At 41.4% G+C, this 20,458-nt stretch overlaps 1 protein-coding gene across 1 annotated transcript; it reads right to left on the bottom strand.

Annotated features, from left to right (window-relative positions):
- Positions 1-1,899: 1,899 nt before the first annotated feature.
- Il1rl1 (interleukin 1 receptor like 1) lies at positions 1,900-18,637 on the bottom strand. The gene is made up of 11 exons (XM_021171073.3): positions 18,561-18,637; positions 17,593-17,793; positions 16,827-17,037; positions 15,857-16,031; positions 15,575-15,737; positions 13,963-14,031; positions 12,145-12,286; positions 11,685-11,830; positions 8,163-8,309; positions 6,551-6,718; positions 1,900-2,486 (listed from the first exon to the last, which is right to left on the bottom strand). The coding sequence occupies exons 2-11, from the start codon at positions 17,669-17,671 to the stop codon at positions 2,083-2,085; spliced, it is 1,704 nt and encodes a 567-aa protein (XP_021026732.1). The 5' UTR covers positions 17,672-17,793; positions 18,561-18,637; the 3' UTR covers positions 1,900-2,082.
- Positions 18,638-20,458: the final 1,821 nt, after the last annotated feature.

Here is a 20,458-nt window from a genome sequence, read left to right as displayed (position 1 = left end):
GTTTGCTAGGCCCTGGCATAGTCTCACAAGAGACAGCTATATCTGGGTCCTTTCAGCAAAATCTTGCTAGTGTATGCAATGGTGACAGCGTTTGGAAGCTGATTATGGGGTGGATCCCTGGATATGGGATTCCTCATCACCCGCAGCTAAAGCTTCAGCCTCTGAACTGAACACTAGCAAATGTTTACCCAGCCTAAGGGTACAGACTAAGAGCACACTGTCCCCAGAGAAACGGGCTACTCTAGATCCTCTACACACACTTCTCTGCAGCCTCATATGTTGACCGTGAGTTCAACATTCCCCTCCTTTCAAGAGTCTCCCAAATTCTATTTTCATTGTCTCCTCAGCCTGGAGTCCCATCACCGAATGAGCAACTCAGCTAAGCCAGGTCTCATATCTATCGGCAAAATTCAAGGTACCTGTAAGACACTTGCCTGGGCTCTGGATCCGTTTCCTGGGTCCCTAGGACCTCACAGTCTGTGTGTTCTCCTGGAAAAGACCATCCAGAGGACCTCTGAACTATAGATTAATTCTGTTCTGTCCAAATTCCCTACACATTTCATAGGAGTATCACAAAAGTTAGCTGTCACACAGTGACAGATACATTTCAATAAGTAGGAAAATGTCCCGATGTGACATGGCAGACATGTTTCTCATTCTGGCTGCTTCAGCCATAGTCTGCAGCACAGTCTAAAATGAGACATTTGGAACTTCTGTGAATGTTAAAGAAACCAGCCACCAGTTTTCATTATGGTGGTAAATAGGAAAAACTGCCTAGTCTGTATTGTACAATATCAGCTATAAAAGTGATTGGTATAAAATTTAATTATATTTTAAAATACAGACCTACCAAAATTAATCTTTAGAGTTATGATTTTCATTGTATTTCCTTTCCTTTCTATTATTTTTTATATTTTATCATATTTTCTCTTACACCTTATGTTTTCTAATACATCTTTACATTACTTTTAAAGTGAGGAAGTATTTCTAAGAAGAATAGAAGAATATATAAAAGGCATTTAGAACTGAAAACATGCTCGACTGTAATGGCAATTTGGGAAAGGTATTCAACCAAATCTGTTAATACTGACTTGACAAAACTCGGTAATTGACAAATAAAAAGTAAGAAATTCTGGTGTGTTAGGAATGAGGTTTACATTGCTAACAAGCATTTAACAAACTTCAACACTTTTTCCACCACAATTCACAAACTGGTCTGTAGGACGGCTCATTCCCTTCCTAATCTAATACAGGGATTCCCTTCCTAATCTAATACAAGAGGCAACATGGAGAAACACTTTGTTTTCCTGTGACTAGTAAGCAAATAATGTCAGCTGTGCCTGAACAAGCACATTGGAGGCTCTTTCCTGCTCTCTGCCTCTGGGAATGAGACTGCTCTTTCAGGTGAATCAGAACTTTATTCTGAAAGTGTCAGCTTAGCCCCGCGTAGTGGCGCATGCCTTTAATCCCAGCACTCAGGAGGCAGAGGCAGGTGGATTTCTGAGTTCGAGGCCAGCCTGATCTACAATGTGAGTTCCAGGCAGCCAGGGCTAAACAGAGAAACCCTGTCTCCAAAAAAAAAAAAAACAAAAACAAAAACAAACCTGTCGGCTTGATATTCAGAATGTAGATAATTGATGAGTGAGAGGGGAGGTCTTATGGAGGCTCGATGCCCCAGCGTAGGGGAACACAAGGCCTGTAAGACTGGAGTGGATGGGAAGGTGTGGGGGGCACCCTCATAGAAGCAGGGGGGAAGGAGGGAAGCGGGGAGGGGGGTTGTAGAGGGGGCAGCGGGAAGGTGGATAACATTTGAAAGGTAGATAAATAAGATAACCAATACAAAAATCTTTAAAAAGAAGGAACAAAAAGAGAAATAAAAGAGAAAAAGCTCAGGTTTGATCTTGTGCCACAAGAGTGAAGTAGGAAAAGGAAACCGGAAACAGGCGATGGGTGGCTCCTCCCATAACCAGGAAAATAAACTAGAGTTGCTCCTTAGCTGAGATTTGGGGCCCCCACCCTTGGCATTTCAAGTCTTCACACCTGCACTCCGGTGCCTACTGCTGGGACTCCGCAGCTCTCAACTCAAAAGTGTTTCAGGTCTAAGCATGCCTTGCCATTCAACGGAGCCACAACAGATGCCATCTTGGAGGCTCTTTCCGGCACTGGCATTTGGTACCTCACATGCTTCCAGAATTTGGAATTTAGAGACTGCTTGTCGGCCACATGATCTTCCCTCCACTTGATGGTCCCCTGAATTTTCACAAGATGCTGGAGAGAATCTTGCAGGTCCCCAACCTGTAGTCGGCTTGCCTTACCCAGAGGCTCCACTTCAATAAGAATCACCTTGGAATTGTTCTGAATGAGGGCGCTGTGCAGAGCAATCTCCTGCTCGTAGGCAAATTCCTTGCTGTGCATCATGTGAGGGGCCAGGACAAACACCTGTCTTCTGCTATTCTGGATACTGCTTTCCACCACAGTGGCTGCATCTACAGTCAAGAGATGGATGGAGACCTCATATCATTTCTGGTGTACATTTAATGTTTGAATCATGAATGGTCTGGACCTAAGAAGATGGAAGATTCTGAGCTGAAAGCATCATATTCATAAAGTAGGAGTGAATTACCAATTTTGCTACAAAAATATCTTTCCAAGGGCCCTGTGTTTACTCAGATAAATCAGTGCTAACGAAGAGTCTTCCCAGATACCTAGGATAGTGAAGGTCTCTTAGTCTATCATTTCATGGGAGATGCAGAGTGGACTTCTCCGGAGCATGGAAAACAGGCAGCCACAACCTATGCACAGTGCACTGGCCAGCTACCAACTTTCTCTAAGGGAAGAGATGTGTTCTGTTGGCAGCTTTGATGTAACTGGTTGGAGGAGAGACCAGAGTTCATGCATCAATGGAGAGAAGTAAGAACTACTCAACAGAGTACTGCCAACTGAGAAAGACAATACAAGCTTGATCCCAAGAGAACATTCAAGCATCTGAGTTTGGCTGATATGGAAGGTGTTTCTGAGTTCGAGGCCAGCCTGGTCTACAATGTGAGTTCCAGGACAGCCAGGGCTAAACAGAGAAACCCTGTCTCAAAAAAAAAAAAAAAAAAAAAAAAAAAAAAAAAAAAAAAAAACAAACAAACGTGTCGGCTTGATATTCAGAATGTAGATAATTGATGAGTAATTGATAATGGAAGTAAGATAGAGAAATGAAGATCTGGCAGCTACATACAGCCCCATAGACAAGTGGAGAGCCTACAGATCCTTGAAAAGATTTGAGACACAGAAAGAACCCTAATGACCATTGCCCGATATTTTCTACCATCACAGCAGTCAGCAGGAGAGCTGGGGAAGCAAGGAGGGGCCCCTAGGAAGAGTAAGATCGTACCTACCCTCATAACTTGTGCATCTTCAGGTCTTTTATAACAGTGTCAGCATTGATTGGATATTTGAGAAGAAAACAGGTTGTCCTGTGCACATGCCTGTCAACTATTGGTACTTACATCCCTCTCCTTTAGTTGACATGTCAATTTAAATAGTTATAAGGCCTAAGCTTGTGATAATCTGTCTCTGTTCTCATTCTAAACCCTTGCTGGTTTCTGAGGAATCAAGGAAGAGTTGACAGGGAAGGCAAGAACACTCCTGTAGGCTATCCTAAATGTATGGAGGGCAGAAAGACAATAAAACCTCTGCTGGCACAGCTGGAGTTGAGATAAAACTGTCAAAAGTACATGAGATTAGCTAAGAATACTAAGAAACAAAAGCCGCTGTTCTGCTGCCTGGGAATATAGATTTGTAAACTGTGTCAGCATCATGAAGAAAACCAGCAGGACATTACTCAGGTCTTTCAAATATCTTTGCCATAGGCTGTCTGAATATCAGAATCAAAACCTTTTTCTTGCCGGGCAGTGGTGGCGCACGCCTTTAATCCCAGTACTTGGGAAACAGAGGCAAGTGAATATCTGAGTTGAAGGCTAGCCTGGTCTTCCTGGTCTACAGAGTGAGTTCCAGGACAGCCAGGGCTACACAGAGAAACCCTGTCTCAAAAAAACAAAAACAAAAACAAAAACAAAAACAAAGCAAACAACAAACCCAAAAAACCTTTTTCTCGATTCTGTTAGGTATCCTGAAGAGGTTAGCAAGTTTCAGATCTGGCTCTGCCCAACTGTAAAGGATTATAACCTTCTCCTCACAACACAAGCCTTCAGACTCTGAACCTTCTTGCCAGAGATTTTCTAGCTCTCCCATGGGGCACGGGAAGACAGATTTTAGAGACCATTACAGAAAACCACTGGTCAAAAAGCAGAAAGCAATCAATGGTGGGGTCCCAAGTCACAACTGGTAATGTACAATATGACTCCTTTGCCTAAGGCTCAGAGGACAGAGGGTGAAATGATTCTGAGAGCCAGAGAACACCAGGTCAGCTGCAGTGAGGTTGTGTCTCCTAGAAATGCCAGAGAAGCTTCACCCATGACTCCTTATCATGAATATGGCCAGGATGTGTACAACACAACAGACATGCTATCAAAGAAGGGCAGAAATCTTATGAGGCTCCAACCATAGTCAAAGAACTACATACAATTAAGAAATGTCAAAAGTATAATAGTTACTTGGATGAGCCCTTTAATTGATCACGCAATATCAAGTGTAGCTATATATATATATATATATATATATATACAAACAACACCAAATTGGAAAAGCAGGCTAGATTACATGTGTGCATGTGTGTGTATGTGTGTGTGCATGTGTGTATGATTGTATTGTGTGTGCATGTGCATGTGCATGTGCATATGTGTACATGTGTGTAGCTATGTATGTATGTGGGGGCATATGTGTGCATGTGTGTATGATTGTATTGTGTGTGCATGTGCATGTGCATGTGCATATGTGTACATGTGTGTAGCTATGTATGTATGTGGGGGCATATGTGTGCATGTGTGTATGCATGTGTGTGTGCATGTGTGTGCATGTATGTGTACGTGTGTGTGGTGTGTGTGTGTGTGTGTGTATGAAACAATGACAAATTTAAAAAGAACATGATTTAGAGGCAGCAAGGTAGAGGGACTGGAAGGAGGGAAGAAAGGGTGGAAATGACATAATATTTAATCATTAAAAGCGTCCCAGTTATCCTAGTGTGATACAATAGAAACAAAGTTGCAGCAATGGTGGCTATTGCACAGCTGAAGCCTTGGACTCATCTACCATGTTCCACCCACATGGCTGTGAACACATCATTGTTAGGACGGCAGTGGGGGAGAAGAGTTAAAGGTGAGCATCTCCCAAGCAACGGCCTAAAAGCTCTGGTCTTGGGACAACCAGATGGCCAGTAAGTAAAGGTGCTTGCCGCCAAGTCTGAGAGCAAGAATCCGATCCCCAAGACCCAGAAATGATAGAAAGAGAGAACCGGCTCTTTGTAAGTTGACCTCTCACTGTCACAGGCACGTGTGACACACACAACATATATGGAATTTTAAAATATCTCTGCTCTAAGTCAAGTGTGGTAGTTCATGCTATATCATAATCCACATGTGTTCGAAGCCAGCCTGTACTACATAGTGAGTTCCAGGCCAGCCAGGGGACCAGGAAAGATCCTGTCTCAAAATAACAGTTAGCCAGTAGTAAGTAAACCTCTGATCTTAAATCTAATCTGACTATCAATGTAAGTCCTTCACCAATCAGCAAAGAGGCCAGATCATTTGCATGAATTATTTTTTGTTAATGACTATGTGTTTATTATGAAGTAAAAATTCTAAGCTAAATTCCTTATTGTGATATAACATATTACAGTATAATATAATGCATTAGCATTATATATGTAACAAGATGCAACAACAATGTAATAATATATTATAATATAATAATTATATAATATAATAAATAATTTCTATTATGTTTAGGGTATGAACATCAGAATTACCTCTGCTCATTACTATGAAGTTACTATGAACTTCAAAATTACTATGAACTTCAAAATTCAGAATGTTAAGTTTTAAAAATGCAGTATCGAGAACATGATTTAGAGGCAGCAAGGTAGAGGGACTGGAAGGAGGGAAGAAAGGGTGGAAATGACATAATACTTAATCATTAAAAGCGTCCCAGTTATCCTAGTGTGATACAATAGAAACAAAGTTGCAGCAATGGTGGCTATTGCACAGCTGAAGCCTTGGACTCATCTACCATGTTCCACCCACATGGCTGTGAACACATCATTGTTAGGACGGCAGTGTATGTATGGTTCACCTGATAAACCAAAAGGCGAATGCAAATATATAACTCTCAGTACTTACTCCATGTACTAAAGTTTTTTTAAATTAAAAAAAAATTAAATCGATGTATAATGCATTCGACATCATAATGACATTTTGTAACGAACTGTGGCTTTCCTTTTCCTATCTCTCACACACTTTATTATTAACTATCGTGATCTACGATCTACCTGTCCTTCCCCCCACCCCGCCCCCTCCTCACTACCTAGCATTATCTACCCATAGTCTCCTTTCCTCCATTTTTTTTTCAAATAATTTCAACGCCTAATGTGTCTCAGTTGGTTTACCTTGCCCAGGCAGCAGGTCTCTCCCATAAATGCACAACTTGTAGCCACATTTATTTTCAAGAACGTCGGGCAGAGTGTGGTGAACAAAGTACTCCACAGAGCGGGTTCCTGCCGCGCTGCCCCGGAAGACCCGAGGGTAAATGATGTACGCATCGTAGAGCTTGCCGTCTGAGAAGGAAATCAAGAAGTACCGCTTCATTTACTGCTTCTCAGACCTCCCGCCTGTCTTTTGAAGGGCAATTCTTACCAAGTTTTATGGCTGCTAATAACTGGCTTTCACCCCTCTCATACTCTAAAACCAAGAGATATCAGCAAACTATGGCTCTAAATTTTGACTAGGAAATAAGCGATCTGGACTAAAGGTTGGTTGGTTGGTTGGTTGGTTGGTTGGTTGGTTGGTTGGTTGGTTATGATCTTAGCTTGAATGATAAAGAACAAAGAGTCTTCAGAATATTTCAAGTTTGTTTATAAGCTATTAGTGTCTATTATCATGGGTGGGGAAGGGTCTTCTCTGTCTATTGACTGTTACAGTTTTCCTCATTTAGCCACAGAGCACAGGTTCAAAGACATCCAGTGAGTACCCGAAGCCACAGATAGTACTGAGCCCTCCATTCAACACTTACTTCTGCACACACACACCTAATACACTTGTCACAGTAAGAGTTTAACAACCATAGCTAGTAATAAACATAGGACAATGGACTAAAGCAAAATCCATGGCATCACTACTCCAGCAATGAAGGCAGTGATGTCAACATAAAATAACTGTCCCTCAAACACAAGCTACCAAGGAATCTTGGCAGTGAACCTGTTAACTAATAGGGTAACTGATTAGTGCTAGGTTATTATGCATTATACAACATAGATACACTGAACAAACAGACAATTCACATCCCAGGCAGGACAATCACATATCTCAGAGTCATGCTCAATTTAAAACTCACATTTGTTTTGCTTATTTAATCTTTACAAAGTTCAGTTGACCTTAGACAATTGAAACCCCAGAAAGGGCATATGGCAACCATACTACTTCCTCGGAAGGTAATATGCCAATGGCAAATAGTGACAAGGAAGTAGGACTTCTTAAGGGTCTGAATTTCCCACAGATCAAGCAACCTACAGTTAATTGATTGCTTCGTGCACAAACAGGCTTCAAAGTTCCTACTTCACTGCGACTCTTCCTTTGCATGTGTAAAGTTTGTGCAAGTGTGCACTCATGGAATGAGGATTCAAGGGCAATGAGCATGTGTTCCAACTCTCTCCATAACCTGCTCATACTTGAAAAGCAGGTATGATTTTATTGTCCTGTTGTAAAATGTTATTAACATGCATTTTTCAAAACAGCAGAACCTGTCCGGTCTCAGGCAGAGTTATGGGGGCTCACTAGGAATAGCAATCTCAGCAAGGAGAATCTTGGAGATGAATGTCTGAATGTCAGAAGTATAAGCAGTGACACAGAAGCATGGAAAATGATCCCTGTAGACTCAAAAATCTCACAGATGAGGTTAAAAGGAAATGGAGATTGGGTTTAGGAGCAAAATATCTTTAAACAAATAATCAATAGTCAATGGGACTTTTCCTTGTGAAGAGAATCTTGAAAACAGATACTCACCATTCCGGGTTTTGTAAGGTGTCACTATACCTCTCCAGAACAGAGCAACCTCAATCCAGAACACTTTTAAGACTATCACCAAGACATTGATAAACATTAGCAATAAACTACATCCAGCAACTATGTAGTAGATGCTTCGGTGATCAACTATCAAGAGATGGGGAGATGGGGGAAACGGGCATTAGTATTAGCAAAATGAGACAGAATGGATGGTTGCATGAACTCCGACATCCCTAGAAACCACAAGGCATTCCTACCCAATAAACCAATACTGAATTTTCAACAATACTTTCAAAATCAACAAATCAATTTTCTTAGCACATACTCTGCACAAGTCTTAAGGCTTAGTAACACAGAGTGCGCTTAAAGGTAAAGAAGCACATAGATACAGGAAAACCCAGCTAAGATAGGAGGCAAAAGGGATTTCAGCTGACAGCCATTTTAAACAGAAATTGCTCTATATTAGAGGAAGGAAGGAAGGCTTACTATAGAATTGATTACTAAAGGACAAAGAAGACTCAGAATGGTCTAGAAAAAAAAAAAGAACACTCCCCTCTCCAGAGAGAATGCTGAGTTCATGTGCAGAGGTGGAAGTGTGTGTTCTAAGAACTGTAGTAACTGTGTTTGGGGAATTCCTGGAAGGTGTGGTCAGGTCTATACATGATCAGACACTCTTGCTAGGGAATGTGTCCTGATGTGAAAGGGTATTAGAGATGAAAGTGCTTTTCAGCAAGATTAATCAGACAGTAGTGGAACGTTCATTTGTATGGGAAGGGATGATGTGTTCAAGGAATATAACAGGGTATTTGTACAGGGGGATGATGAGGCTTGGAACTTGTGAAATGATAGGAATGGGATTGGTAAGGTCGGTGTTTATGGGCAGCCCTAAGGCATGTGAGTCAGTAGATCAGGAAATTTGTTGCATCTAGGGGATGGGGAATATAGGAAACACACACAGTTGTAGGTCACAGAGTGCTTTGATGGAGACATCAGATTGCTGGGTTCTATAATCCTGATGCCTTCTGCTATTGAGATCCTCCTTCAACTATCTCTCAGCCAAATCCCACATTCCTTGTTTCACAAAACACGCAAGAAACATGGCTTTCACCTTCAGGAACTTGTAAGGCACATGTACAGGTTGGACACAGGAACTGCTACCATTTCTGGTATGCTTGCCTGTTGGAACCATATGATCCTCATAGACTTTGCTTATACACAAATATGAGGAGATTCCTCGGTCAGACCGGGTAAGTAGTTCTTTTTTATTTTATTTGTAAATCCCCATGCATAGGCCACAAGACCTGGCATGAAATCCCTGCTAGTAGTGACAAATTCCTCTACCATCCTTGACAGTTCACCTTCTCTCTAAATCCAGGGAAAAGAAACTCAAGACACTAAAGTCTTGCGACCCAAAAATGAGAAAAGATCTCAAAACTGGCCAGAGCTTGCTGTCTTCACTTCTTTAGGTTTAAGTAAGAACTTCCCAAGGAGCTTGTTCAGAAAAATTGTCTAAAAGTCCCACCGGATGCGTGCTAGGGAGGTACAGAGGGTATGGAAGACATACTTCTTATAGGAACTGTTATGGCTGAAGTACCTGTGTGGGTGGCTGAAATGTTTACACTAGGCAAGACTGTGATTCAAGGTGACCCAGAAAGTTGATGTTCAACGCCTATCTACGTGCTTATGACTTTGTAAACTACAAGTGGTTTTCACGTTCAATGACCAGACGCAAATGCAGTGTTTATAAACATGAAAATGTCGTCTGTGTTGCATCCTGGGTCTAGAATTACAGTTCTTGGCAAGGCCTTAGGCCCACTCTTTCCTTGCTTCATTGACTTAGTCAGTAAAATTGACAAATAGTATGGGGCAAGAAGATAAATGGGAAATTCTAAGACATATGTCGAAGACATCTGGCTTTAACATCGAAGACATTGAACATGAATATGAATTATTGTTATCACAGACACTCTACTTGTACCTAATGGTGTTGAGAAATACAGAGGGAGGCTTTTTAAGGTTTTTGATTTTATAATTTAAGAAATATCAGAAGAATTCATTATGCTCATTCAAGAACAATAGACACGAATTTTATTTAATATGCTGTGTTGTTCAAACAGTATGAACACATTGATTTGAATAGCAACAGGTGAATTAAAAATAAACTGGAAAACAAAGAAATCACACACAAACAAAACAAATACAAAATTACTGATTAAAAAATATAATTCTAATACAAACGTGAACTAAAGTACACTCAGAAATCTAGACAAAAGACCCTGTTAGCAGAGGAAGGCATTGTGGAATCAAGGTCAAACTGGGTGAGAATAGGGGTTTGGCTTCTCTTTTCCTGCAGAATGTGCAGTGACCACCACCACCTGGGAACACAGTGCTGTGGTCCACAGTCACCCAGAGTAACACCATTATCAGGGGCAGATCCCCAAGACCTCACTGATCACAACAGCACTAAAATCCCTCTATGAGTCACAACTCTGGCCACCTAGGAATCAAAATTCTGTTTTATAAAAATGTTACAAACCAGAGGCTCTAAAATCAAAACCAAAACAAGAAACATCCTGGCTGGGCTTTAATCCCAGTAACTGGGAGGCAAGGGCAGGTGACTCTAGGAGTCCAAGGGCAGAATAGTTTCTATAGTAAAAACAAACAAAAGAAGACAAACAGAATTAACAAAAATCCCAAATACCACTTCAGGCAGAGACACAGCATGACTGAATCTAATAGGTACCTCCACCCTATCCTTTTAATCAATATATTTATCCAAATAAATGAACCACATATTGCTATGATCTTAGAGTTAGTGTCTCTCTCCCTCCCATGCCCTCTTGATATTTGAAAGAAATTTAAAATGTTTTCCATATTAGTTGTATTGCCATTAAGGCAGTGGTCAGTATCATAAGAGAGTGATAAGGGTAAAAAGGATGTTTACTCTTTTAAAATTGGATCAAGTTGGTCATCTATCTATCATGATGGCTGCACCTGTCAACCCAAGGACCAAGCAAGGGTATTAATAACTGCTCAGAATGAAAGTTTGTAAGTTGTTTTCCATGACACGGTTATACAAAGAGACACAGCAGAGTTATTACTGCTCTGAACCCAGTATCAATACCAATGTCCCTTGTAGTCTGTACAAAGGATGACTGCAAAAGCCACTATTGGGTGAGAAGGAGCCCAGAGAGAAGAAAAAGAGAGAAGGGGGTCAAGAACACATTAAGGGAGGTGAGGAGATGGGGAGGACTGTGGGGAGAACAAGGAGGAGGGGACACAGAGAGGGGAAGCATACAATGACAGAGATTCTTACTGGAAGACAGAAACATTCTGGAAAGACCAGATTTAAGGAGCTTCCTCAACGTGAGAAGAACACTTGATGAAACAGGCCAACTATTCCCATGATCATGATGGATTCCCTGGGACCAAGCTACAACACACAGTCCTTGGAGAAAACGGATGCAGTTTACAGCTGATTCAGCCAATTTAGTCAAGCAATGTGTGAGGGACACTCCTTACTTGGTTGTTTCCTTCTCAGCCTTATGGTGTGCCTTATCATGCCATGAAGGTTCAGGGCCAGACAGTCATATTCCAGGGACAGGTCCTTTTCTGTCACACCAGTTATTCTTAACACTGAGGTTAAACAATCCATGTCATTGCTGGAACTGAGAAAGAAACATGTTACTGATGTTTTCCTGGCAAGTGCCAGCTGTAAGGAGGCAGAGAGGGATGTTTCAGCTTCAATATAGAAATTGCTGGGCATGGTAATATTATATCCCAATGTTGGGATATAATAATCCCATCATTCAGGAAGCAGGAAATTGAGGTCAAGCTGGTCTACACAGTGAGTTCCAGGACATACCTAGTAAGGCTTTGTCTCAATAGATGATAGATAGACAGATAGATAGATAGATAGATAGATAGATAGATAGATAGATAGATAGATAGATACGATAGATAGATATGATAGATGACATGCCTTTCATTTCGACCTTCCTCTTCTTGAATTCTTGCTTCACCAAAATTTCCAACTACTGTTTTGTTAATCTGCCACAGGACATCAGCCAAGAAGTGAGAGCCTTTGCCAAAGCAAGCTGAACAGGCAATACTTGCTGTTTTTCCTAGATAAAAAGTAAAGAGATTCATCACAAAAGTTGAATTCTGCTAGTGGCATCCAGTTTCACACAGTGTAGTAGACTATAGTTCTGCTCACATCCCTTCCTTATCCTCTTCCTGTGCCTCTTTGTTCTCACACCTCCTCCCCAATGCCTCCATGTTCCTGATAGCACTAGCACCCTCTTAACTCAGGGAACACAAAGCTTGCTCTGGCCTCACATAATCACATAGGAGTTGCTGCTAGTTTAAAAAGTGAGTTTCTTTTTCACTGGTCTCTTCCACAGCTTTCTCTTCCCACAGAATTCCTCTTATCTCTTCACAGGCTACCTCTGGAGCTAAAACAGCTTTACCCAACCCAACTATCAAGTAACCTGTATGTCAACATTCACAGAGTGATCCTCTGGCCAATAGAGATGCGGATGCTTGCAGCCAACCATCTGACTGAGCACAGGGACCCCAATGGAGGAGTTAGAGAAAGGATTAACGGTGCTGAAGGGGTTTACAACCCCATAGAAAGAACAACAATATCAACCAACTAGACACCTCCCCAGAGCTCCCAGAGACTAAACCACTAACCAAAGAATACACATGGAGGGATCTATGGCTCTAGCTGCATATGTAGCAGAGGATGGCTTTGTCGGGCATCAATGGAAGGAGAAGTCCTTGATACTGTGAAGGTTTGATACTCCAGCGAAGGGGACCGCTAGGGTGGTGAGGCAGGAGTGTGTAGGTGGGTGAGCACCCTCTTAGAAGCAGAGGGAGGGGGAGGGGAGGGGGTTTTGTGAAGGGGAAACCAGGAAGGAAGATAACATTTGAAATGTAAAAAATTAAATTACCAATAAAAAAAGAAAGCAAACATCAGAGCTGATTTTAGCTACAGTTATACTTCCCTTCCAGAACCTCAGACTTATGCTTGAGCTTGCCTAAAAATGAGTCACATCACAGACATGAGGGAGGACCTGACAGTCTCTGGAAAGGCAAAGCTGTGGAGAAAGGGTTAGAGGCTACCACACTGCAAAATAAAATCTAGTAGCCAAGACCTGAGATGATGATGCAGTTAGATACTGCTTGTTGGCAAGGAAGAAGGAGGCAGGAAGGATTGCACATGGGAGGTTACGTATGATCTTGCTCCACAGAGATGAGGAACGACCATGTGGGCAGAATAGGGAAGAATGCAAGCACACAGCTCATCAGATAGTGGTATGCTGAGGCCAAGAGTGTAGGAGAGTGATAGGTTACAGAGTGTGATGAGGGAGGTATGATTCATCCTGGTGTTTCAGACACCAAGTCCTTTCCATTGGACCCAGCATCTAATGAAAACCAACAAGAGCAGAAGCAGATTCATAAAATTCTACCCTCGCTCTTTTGCTATCCATGACCTTTGGTGCTCCTTTGAGCATCTCTGAGCCTATATTCCTCAACAGTGAAGTGAGGACATCTGCTCCCTAGGCAGAACTGATGATAACAAGAAATACTTCTATGACATAACCATGAACTCCAAGGCTCAACACAAATGCAGTGCTGATTTTTGCTGTGACGAGGGCAGGTGTTTTCATACTGTCACCTCACATGATCCCCAAGTTCCTCTCTACTAATCTGTGACCCTTCCATAAGAAACCAGACCTGAAATCCTAAGGAAATGTTTTCCCAGGTCAACAGAGAGTTGTTTAAATTTTCTTACCTATTTCCACTTCCATTGTGTGGTTGTATGGAGGATTTGTAATTACTGGAAACATAGAAAAGCCTTTTTCTTAAAATTAAAAACAGAAATAGAATATAATTATTGAAGTATTGATTAGTCACCAATATAAAGCAAATCTTTTTGTAGTTCTATTTAATTTCACAGCATTGTGTCAACTCTTGGAAAATAACCTTTGGCAGTGCAGATACACAAATGGAACAAGTGATTTATGCCACACTTCTTCTGATTACTATTACTACGTTATTTTTGATATCTTCTATATCATTAAGACAAATACTGCCTGATCCAACGACTCTGTAACTTATAAATTATTTGAGAACCATGATTCTATAGAAGAAGCATAGACATTTAGAGAAGATGCTGTCCATATGTCCATGACAAAGACGTGTTCAGGAGCCCACAGGTCCACTGTTCACAGCTCTCCACCACTGTGCCCATGTGTATATGGAGAGGTTTCTTCTTCCTCCGCAGTAGTTTCCCCTCCTGTTACCACTGAGATGGGGTGGGAGTGGGGAGCAGGGAGGTCTCTGGGAGCATGGATGAACCCTTCACCCCTATATGCTCATTTTATTTCTGGGTATTGAGATTAAGAAACATTGCAGGTCTTGACATTAAACAATGAGAGGGACAGACACAACTGTGGTCTGGTGATGCTTACTCTCAAGCAATGGAGTGCAGAAAGGCTCTAAACGAAACATTGTCTCCAGTATTGCTTAGTCCTATTCTTGTTCCATGCCACTTGATAGTGAGACCCCATGTCTTCGATAGAGGAACTGCACCCAGAAAAAACTCAACTCTATAAATACCATCAACTATGATTAAGGAATCTTCCCCTCTAATGTCTTCTTTAACGTTGAATTCTTTTCTAAACAAATGAACTGCTTTGAAAACACTGATGATGTCAAAAGCATTATAGACCAGGACTGAAAACCACCCAGCAGTGTGTATAAAAGTACTGCACCCTGTTACACGCAGGCCTCTTCATTTGCGGCTTTTATATCCAGGAACTCAACTAGCTACATATGGACATTAGTGGCTTCTTTGATAACTCTTGTGTAGACTTTTGTTTTGTAGACTTATTATTCTTTATGAAGCAGTACACCTGGTTTTTTTTTTCAGTATTGCATTGGTTATTGCAAGTAATCCAGAGATGGGGTAGAATTTAAGGGAGGAGTTGAGGAACCTCTGAGAAAAATATATGACACTGGATCATCCAGGATTTAGGTACATAAGCATTCTGCTGATTAGCCAGGAGGAGGAGGAGGAGGAGGAGGAGTTGTTAAAGAAGGAGGAGGGGAGGAAGGGGAGCAGGGAGGAGGAAGAAGGAAATTCAGACTGGGTTATTCTTGAAAATTAAGCCTCCCCCCCCCCAAAAAAAAACAGCTATGGCTTTGATTCAACAATATCTTTCCCTGGAATTTTTAAGCCTATGCTTCATCGCAACTTCCTTTCATGTTAGAGTATATGGAAGTTAAGAAGCAGCAGAAGGGAATAGACTAAGGGGAGAGGGTAGGAAATGCAACCAGAAGTGCACAGGTCTCCCTGGTTGCATTTGTTTGAATTTTATCCCTTGTTGAAGCCAAGAGCTTACCTTCAACTGTGAATGATCTGGTGGCAGTCACGTTGTAGTTGGTTCCATTCTCTGTGTGTGTGAATTGACAAGTGTAGTCACCTTCATCATCAGGAGTCACGTTGTCAATGAACAAGTAGGACCTGTGTGCCCTGAACCTTGGCTCTTGGAGAGCTTTGCAGTTCTGAAGCAACAACAACAACAACAACAACAAGACTTTCCAACCTTCTTCCACTCAATTTTCACTCTCAGCTACATCATGTGCAGATGTTATCAATTTCTCCCCAGATTTTAAACGTTTACCTTAAACCACTGAACAGGTGCTGTCCAATTATACAGGTCAATTGTTGGACACGTTATCTTGAAATTTTTATCTGATCCACGTACTGTCGAGTACATCAAATAATCAGGGATATTGCAGCTTGGCGGCTTTTTATGTATGGTGACATTCAAGTATCTAGTCTGATTCAAGTTGGGGCTATTAAAAGAAGCCAAAGATTTAAAATGAGATACTTATTACCATGATATAGCTTTATCCAGCTGTAACTCTTGGACAATGTTGTGCCAATGTTTGTTGAACCAGATACAGAGTGAAGCCCTGTTCGTGAATTACATCATTTTATTCTCACAGTGGTGATTTGGGGATCATAATGATACTACTGTATGAATTATACAGATGAGGCACCTAGAGTCAGAGAGGTCACTTGGTGGCAGTACACACCTAACTGGTACAAGGGCCTGGGTTGAAAACTGTGGTCACCAAACCATACCCAGGCTTATCTGACACTTTGTGAGTACCAGAGATGGTGTGAAATCTAAACATGTAGCAGTGTTAGATCTGCAGTTCAGGCTGAGAGATCTGCAGACATTGACCCCAAGTCTCTGCAGTCTACCTATTTGTCAGGCTCTGGCATCTACACCTTTTCACCCAACACAGATCTTTGTGGTTTTAGATGTCTGGGCTTCTGTTTCGTATGCTAGTTTGTTCTTAATCCCAGAGAGCATCGAGCGGTTACTCATTGTTCTAATAGGTCACTAGACAAGATGGGTATTCTTCTAATCAGGCTGCCAATTCTACTGTTACATATTCAATAGCCAGCCCATCAACCTTCAGGCTGCTGGTCTTCTCAGTTGTCCCTTCTTGTTCTAATCATTTTATAAACTTAACTGTTTCACTGAAGGGCAGACACAGAGAAAGCAAGAACAACTGGGCTACCGGCCATTAATGAAAGGGGAATACGCACAAGGCTTACAATGGTTTCCTGAACAGTACCTTCTGATAACACAAGCATAAATCCCAGAGTCTTCCACTCTGGCTGGTAGAAACTTCAGACGATCTCTTGAGACAAAGATCCGATTTCTTTTTTGAGTAGGAATACTTTCTTTTGTATCTGAGTAATACCATTCCACAGGATAAGTCGAGCGTCCTCTTTGGGGGCATCTCACAATTAAAGCCTCATTTTCCAGACCCCAGGACGATTTGCCTACAAGTCAAAAGTATGAACATGATCCTAAAATGTCCAAGTGAAAAGACCACAGTTTCTGTTCAGGATTAGATTTTTAAATGGATCATATATTGTAATGCTTTGAGGAAGAAGAAGTCAACAATTAAACCCGTTTACTAAATGTGCCCCTTGGTGCAATAGACTAAGGAATCAATTTGAGCTACTGTCCCTGTTGGCTTCTAGCCATCGATGAATGCTTCTAATAACTTCCATGTGCGGGTACTGGGTTAAGTCTTAATTTACATAACTCAAAAATTACGATCTACTCCCTATAGAGAATTCCTTCTGAGAGATTTACGATAAAGAGTGAATGAAGAGGAAATAATTTCCTAACATAAAATTCAGCCCAAAACAACAGGAAGCAAGCAGCTTAAATGAGGCCAAATATTCCCAGAATTACTTAAGTTAAAACCATACCACTCATCTGAGAATCGGTACTTACTGCCCTCGGTACTGCCCTCGGTACTGCCCTCGGTACTGCCCTCGGTACTGCCCTCGGTACTTACTGCCCTCGGTACTGCCCTCGGTACTTACTGCCCTCGGTAACTGTCAAATACACAGGAAGTGTCAGAATTGCCAAAGCCCAAAGTCCCATTCTCTGTCTCTCAATCATGTGCTAGTGATTGATGGCTGAGGTCCCTCTATGGCAATGGCACAGGATAGTAATGGTGTGTTCACTAGGCCGTTGACGCGTGCTCTCTGAGGTAGGGTCCAGAAGAGAAATCACTGTAGATACTGAAAAATAAACCATGTAATACCACAAGTAAAATAATTAACTTGTATCGCTTTTTGCTTACTTGTCTTGATTTGTCCTTACCATACAGTCGGGTGACACATATTTATTAAATTCACATACAGATAATAGTAGGTTTCAGGTATACAATATTGCATCCATCTCTACAGAACGTGAAACCAGACAGCAGTCCTCACAATGACTAGATTTTTTTTTTCATGATTGATTATACTTACCAGTCTCTTGAACATTTCCTCAACAAAAAAACAAAAAACAAATAAACAAAAAACTAAATTAAGAGGAAAGGAAACAAATTTTTGCATTTGTAAAACTTAGAACCATAAAATTGAGTAGATACTAGAAAGCACAGTGTCAATCAAAAGCCACAGCCATGTAGCAGGCGAGAGCAACATGCCAGTACACGCAGATAGGCATCATTATAAAAAACTAAGGAAGGAAAAATTTGAACTAAAACATTAGCCAGGAAGCCATCCAAGACTGTTCCCCCAAACTTTCAAAGAATAGTAACTGCCTAGGCTTGTTCCCAAAAGCCACAGAGGCTTGCCAGAGGTCTGTGCACAATAAATAATCCTTTTTCTTTTAAAGAATCTATTACTGTGGCTTTCCCCTTCACCCGTCAGAGGAGGGATACAGAAATCCCCAAAGCTAGAAATAAATATTAAACTCCTTAGTAGTTTCAAGAGTGCACGTTTCTTTGAATTGCAGGCACTTTTTCGTTTACGAGCTTCAGACAGTTATTGATTCTTACCCCAGATGAAGGGCTGGAGAGAATAAGCTCAGAGCCGTGAGGCTACTTGGCGCTCCTTTGTCTCGTTCCTGCAGACTACCCACGTGGGCATGCTCCCTCTTTCTTTTTAAATACACAGATGTCTTGGCATTTTTTAACCCGCCCATCATAGAATTTTAGTTTTAGCCAAAATTCATGACTTGTTCAAAAATGCTGCTGTCTCACTTACTGGAAATTCCTAAACTTACCACATAAATATTTAACCATGAGGACAACGTCATAATCCATCTCAGGGGAGCCAATTAAATCACTCACCCCTGTCTTTGCTGGGTCGGTGAAGCTAAGATAAACAATGCTGTTTATCATAATGTTCATTCCCAAATCTCAAAAACAAACACACACCAGGCTGTCCTCCAGCTGGTCATGACCTCTGCTGATACTGTCAGGGGGCACAATTTTTTCCTGTGGTGTGGACAATCTCACAAACCACCACATGTTGGGGAGAGTGCAGGGGGGGGCATGGAGATGAGCCCTGAGATGCAAAAGATGTTTATGCTCCTTGGGTGCTTAGATGTGTTTGATAACGGAAAGAGCATCTCGGGTTCAGTCCAAAGTATAGTCTAGTACCTGAGATTTTGATCTATAATCTCATCTAGGATGAAGATAACCAAGCCGTTCCAAGGAGGCCATCATCTTTTGGGGCTTCACATGAAACAAATGTTAACGGTTGGTTTTGAGTTGTACCAAGCATCCTTGTCTTGACTCTATTATGAGACTTCCTTTGATGTCTTCATGCATAGGAAGGATTGAAGGACCATCCCCACACCAGCACCAATAGAAAAATAATTCATATCTTTATGCAGTATCTCCTCTATGCTTTATGTGGCTCTCTGTGACTCCCATATCAATTCTTCATTCCCCAAGTCAGCCAATGCCATGCTGTTGTTCTCTCCATTGTACAAATGATGACCCAGAGGCACAGAGATTAAGTAAGGGATCCACACAACACAGCACTAAGAGAATTAGAACCCAAGCAGGCTGGCTCTAAAGGCTAGCCACCAAATCCAAGTGAGCCAGGGGTAGAAAGTCAAGCATGGAAGTATTGCTAGCTAAGAGCACAGCTTGAGCCAGCTCCTTATAGGGGCTGGAACTGTTCCTGACATCTCTTCTCTGCCCAGTGGCTTAGCCATCTCTTAGCCACTGGTGATACACTTTACAAGGCAGAAAAAGCAAGCCTTTTGCTGTCTGGGAGCTTGACCTTGAGTGTGTTCCTTGCTACTCTTGACTCTTATTATCAGGATTGCATGCAGCATGAGTTTGAGCAAAATCCAAGACTACGTTATTTACTACTATCATTATCATTAATAATGCTTAAATAATTCAACCAAGCTCACTCAGATGTGGCTGGGGTTAAAACCAAGTGGTTGAAGCAAGGAAACGTGCATTCTTTTCTTTTTCCACAGGTCGACTAAAAAATGAGAGAAACTGGCATAGTCAACCCCTTTCTCTGATCACCATGACTGAGTTATTAAAGTAAGATCTTTCCCTTAACCAGGTTCTTCCACAAACAATAAGCCATTTCAGCCTCTATTTGGGTTTGTAGACATGGAATGCAACCATTTGAGAATACATAGAACACAGCATTATGAGGCACATCTGAGCAAGGAGGGTCTCCAATCAATGAACCAAATAGGAGTTTTAAAGTAGCCAAGTCCTTCAGAATCCGGCTAGCATCTGCCAACTTTTCTGGAAAAAAAAAAAAAAAAAAAGGTCTTTTCTGTCTTCAAACTACCTCGTTCTAAAAGAAAAAAAAAATCAACCTTACAAAAATCTAACGTAATTTTGCACCAGTTCCCCTGATTTGGGATTACAGTTTTGAACCTATATGTGAATCTATTTATCACCTGGTTCCCTGACAT

Source organism: Mus caroli, unplaced genomic scaffold, assembly GCF_978045245.1.
Source record: "Mus caroli unplaced genomic scaffold, Mus_caroli_1 scaffold_1, whole genome shotgun sequence".
NCBI lineage: Eukaryota > Metazoa > Chordata > Mammalia > Rodentia > Muridae > Mus > Mus caroli.
Note: the sequence above shows the minus strand (reverse complement) of the source record. Positions and strands in the feature narration are given on the sequence as shown.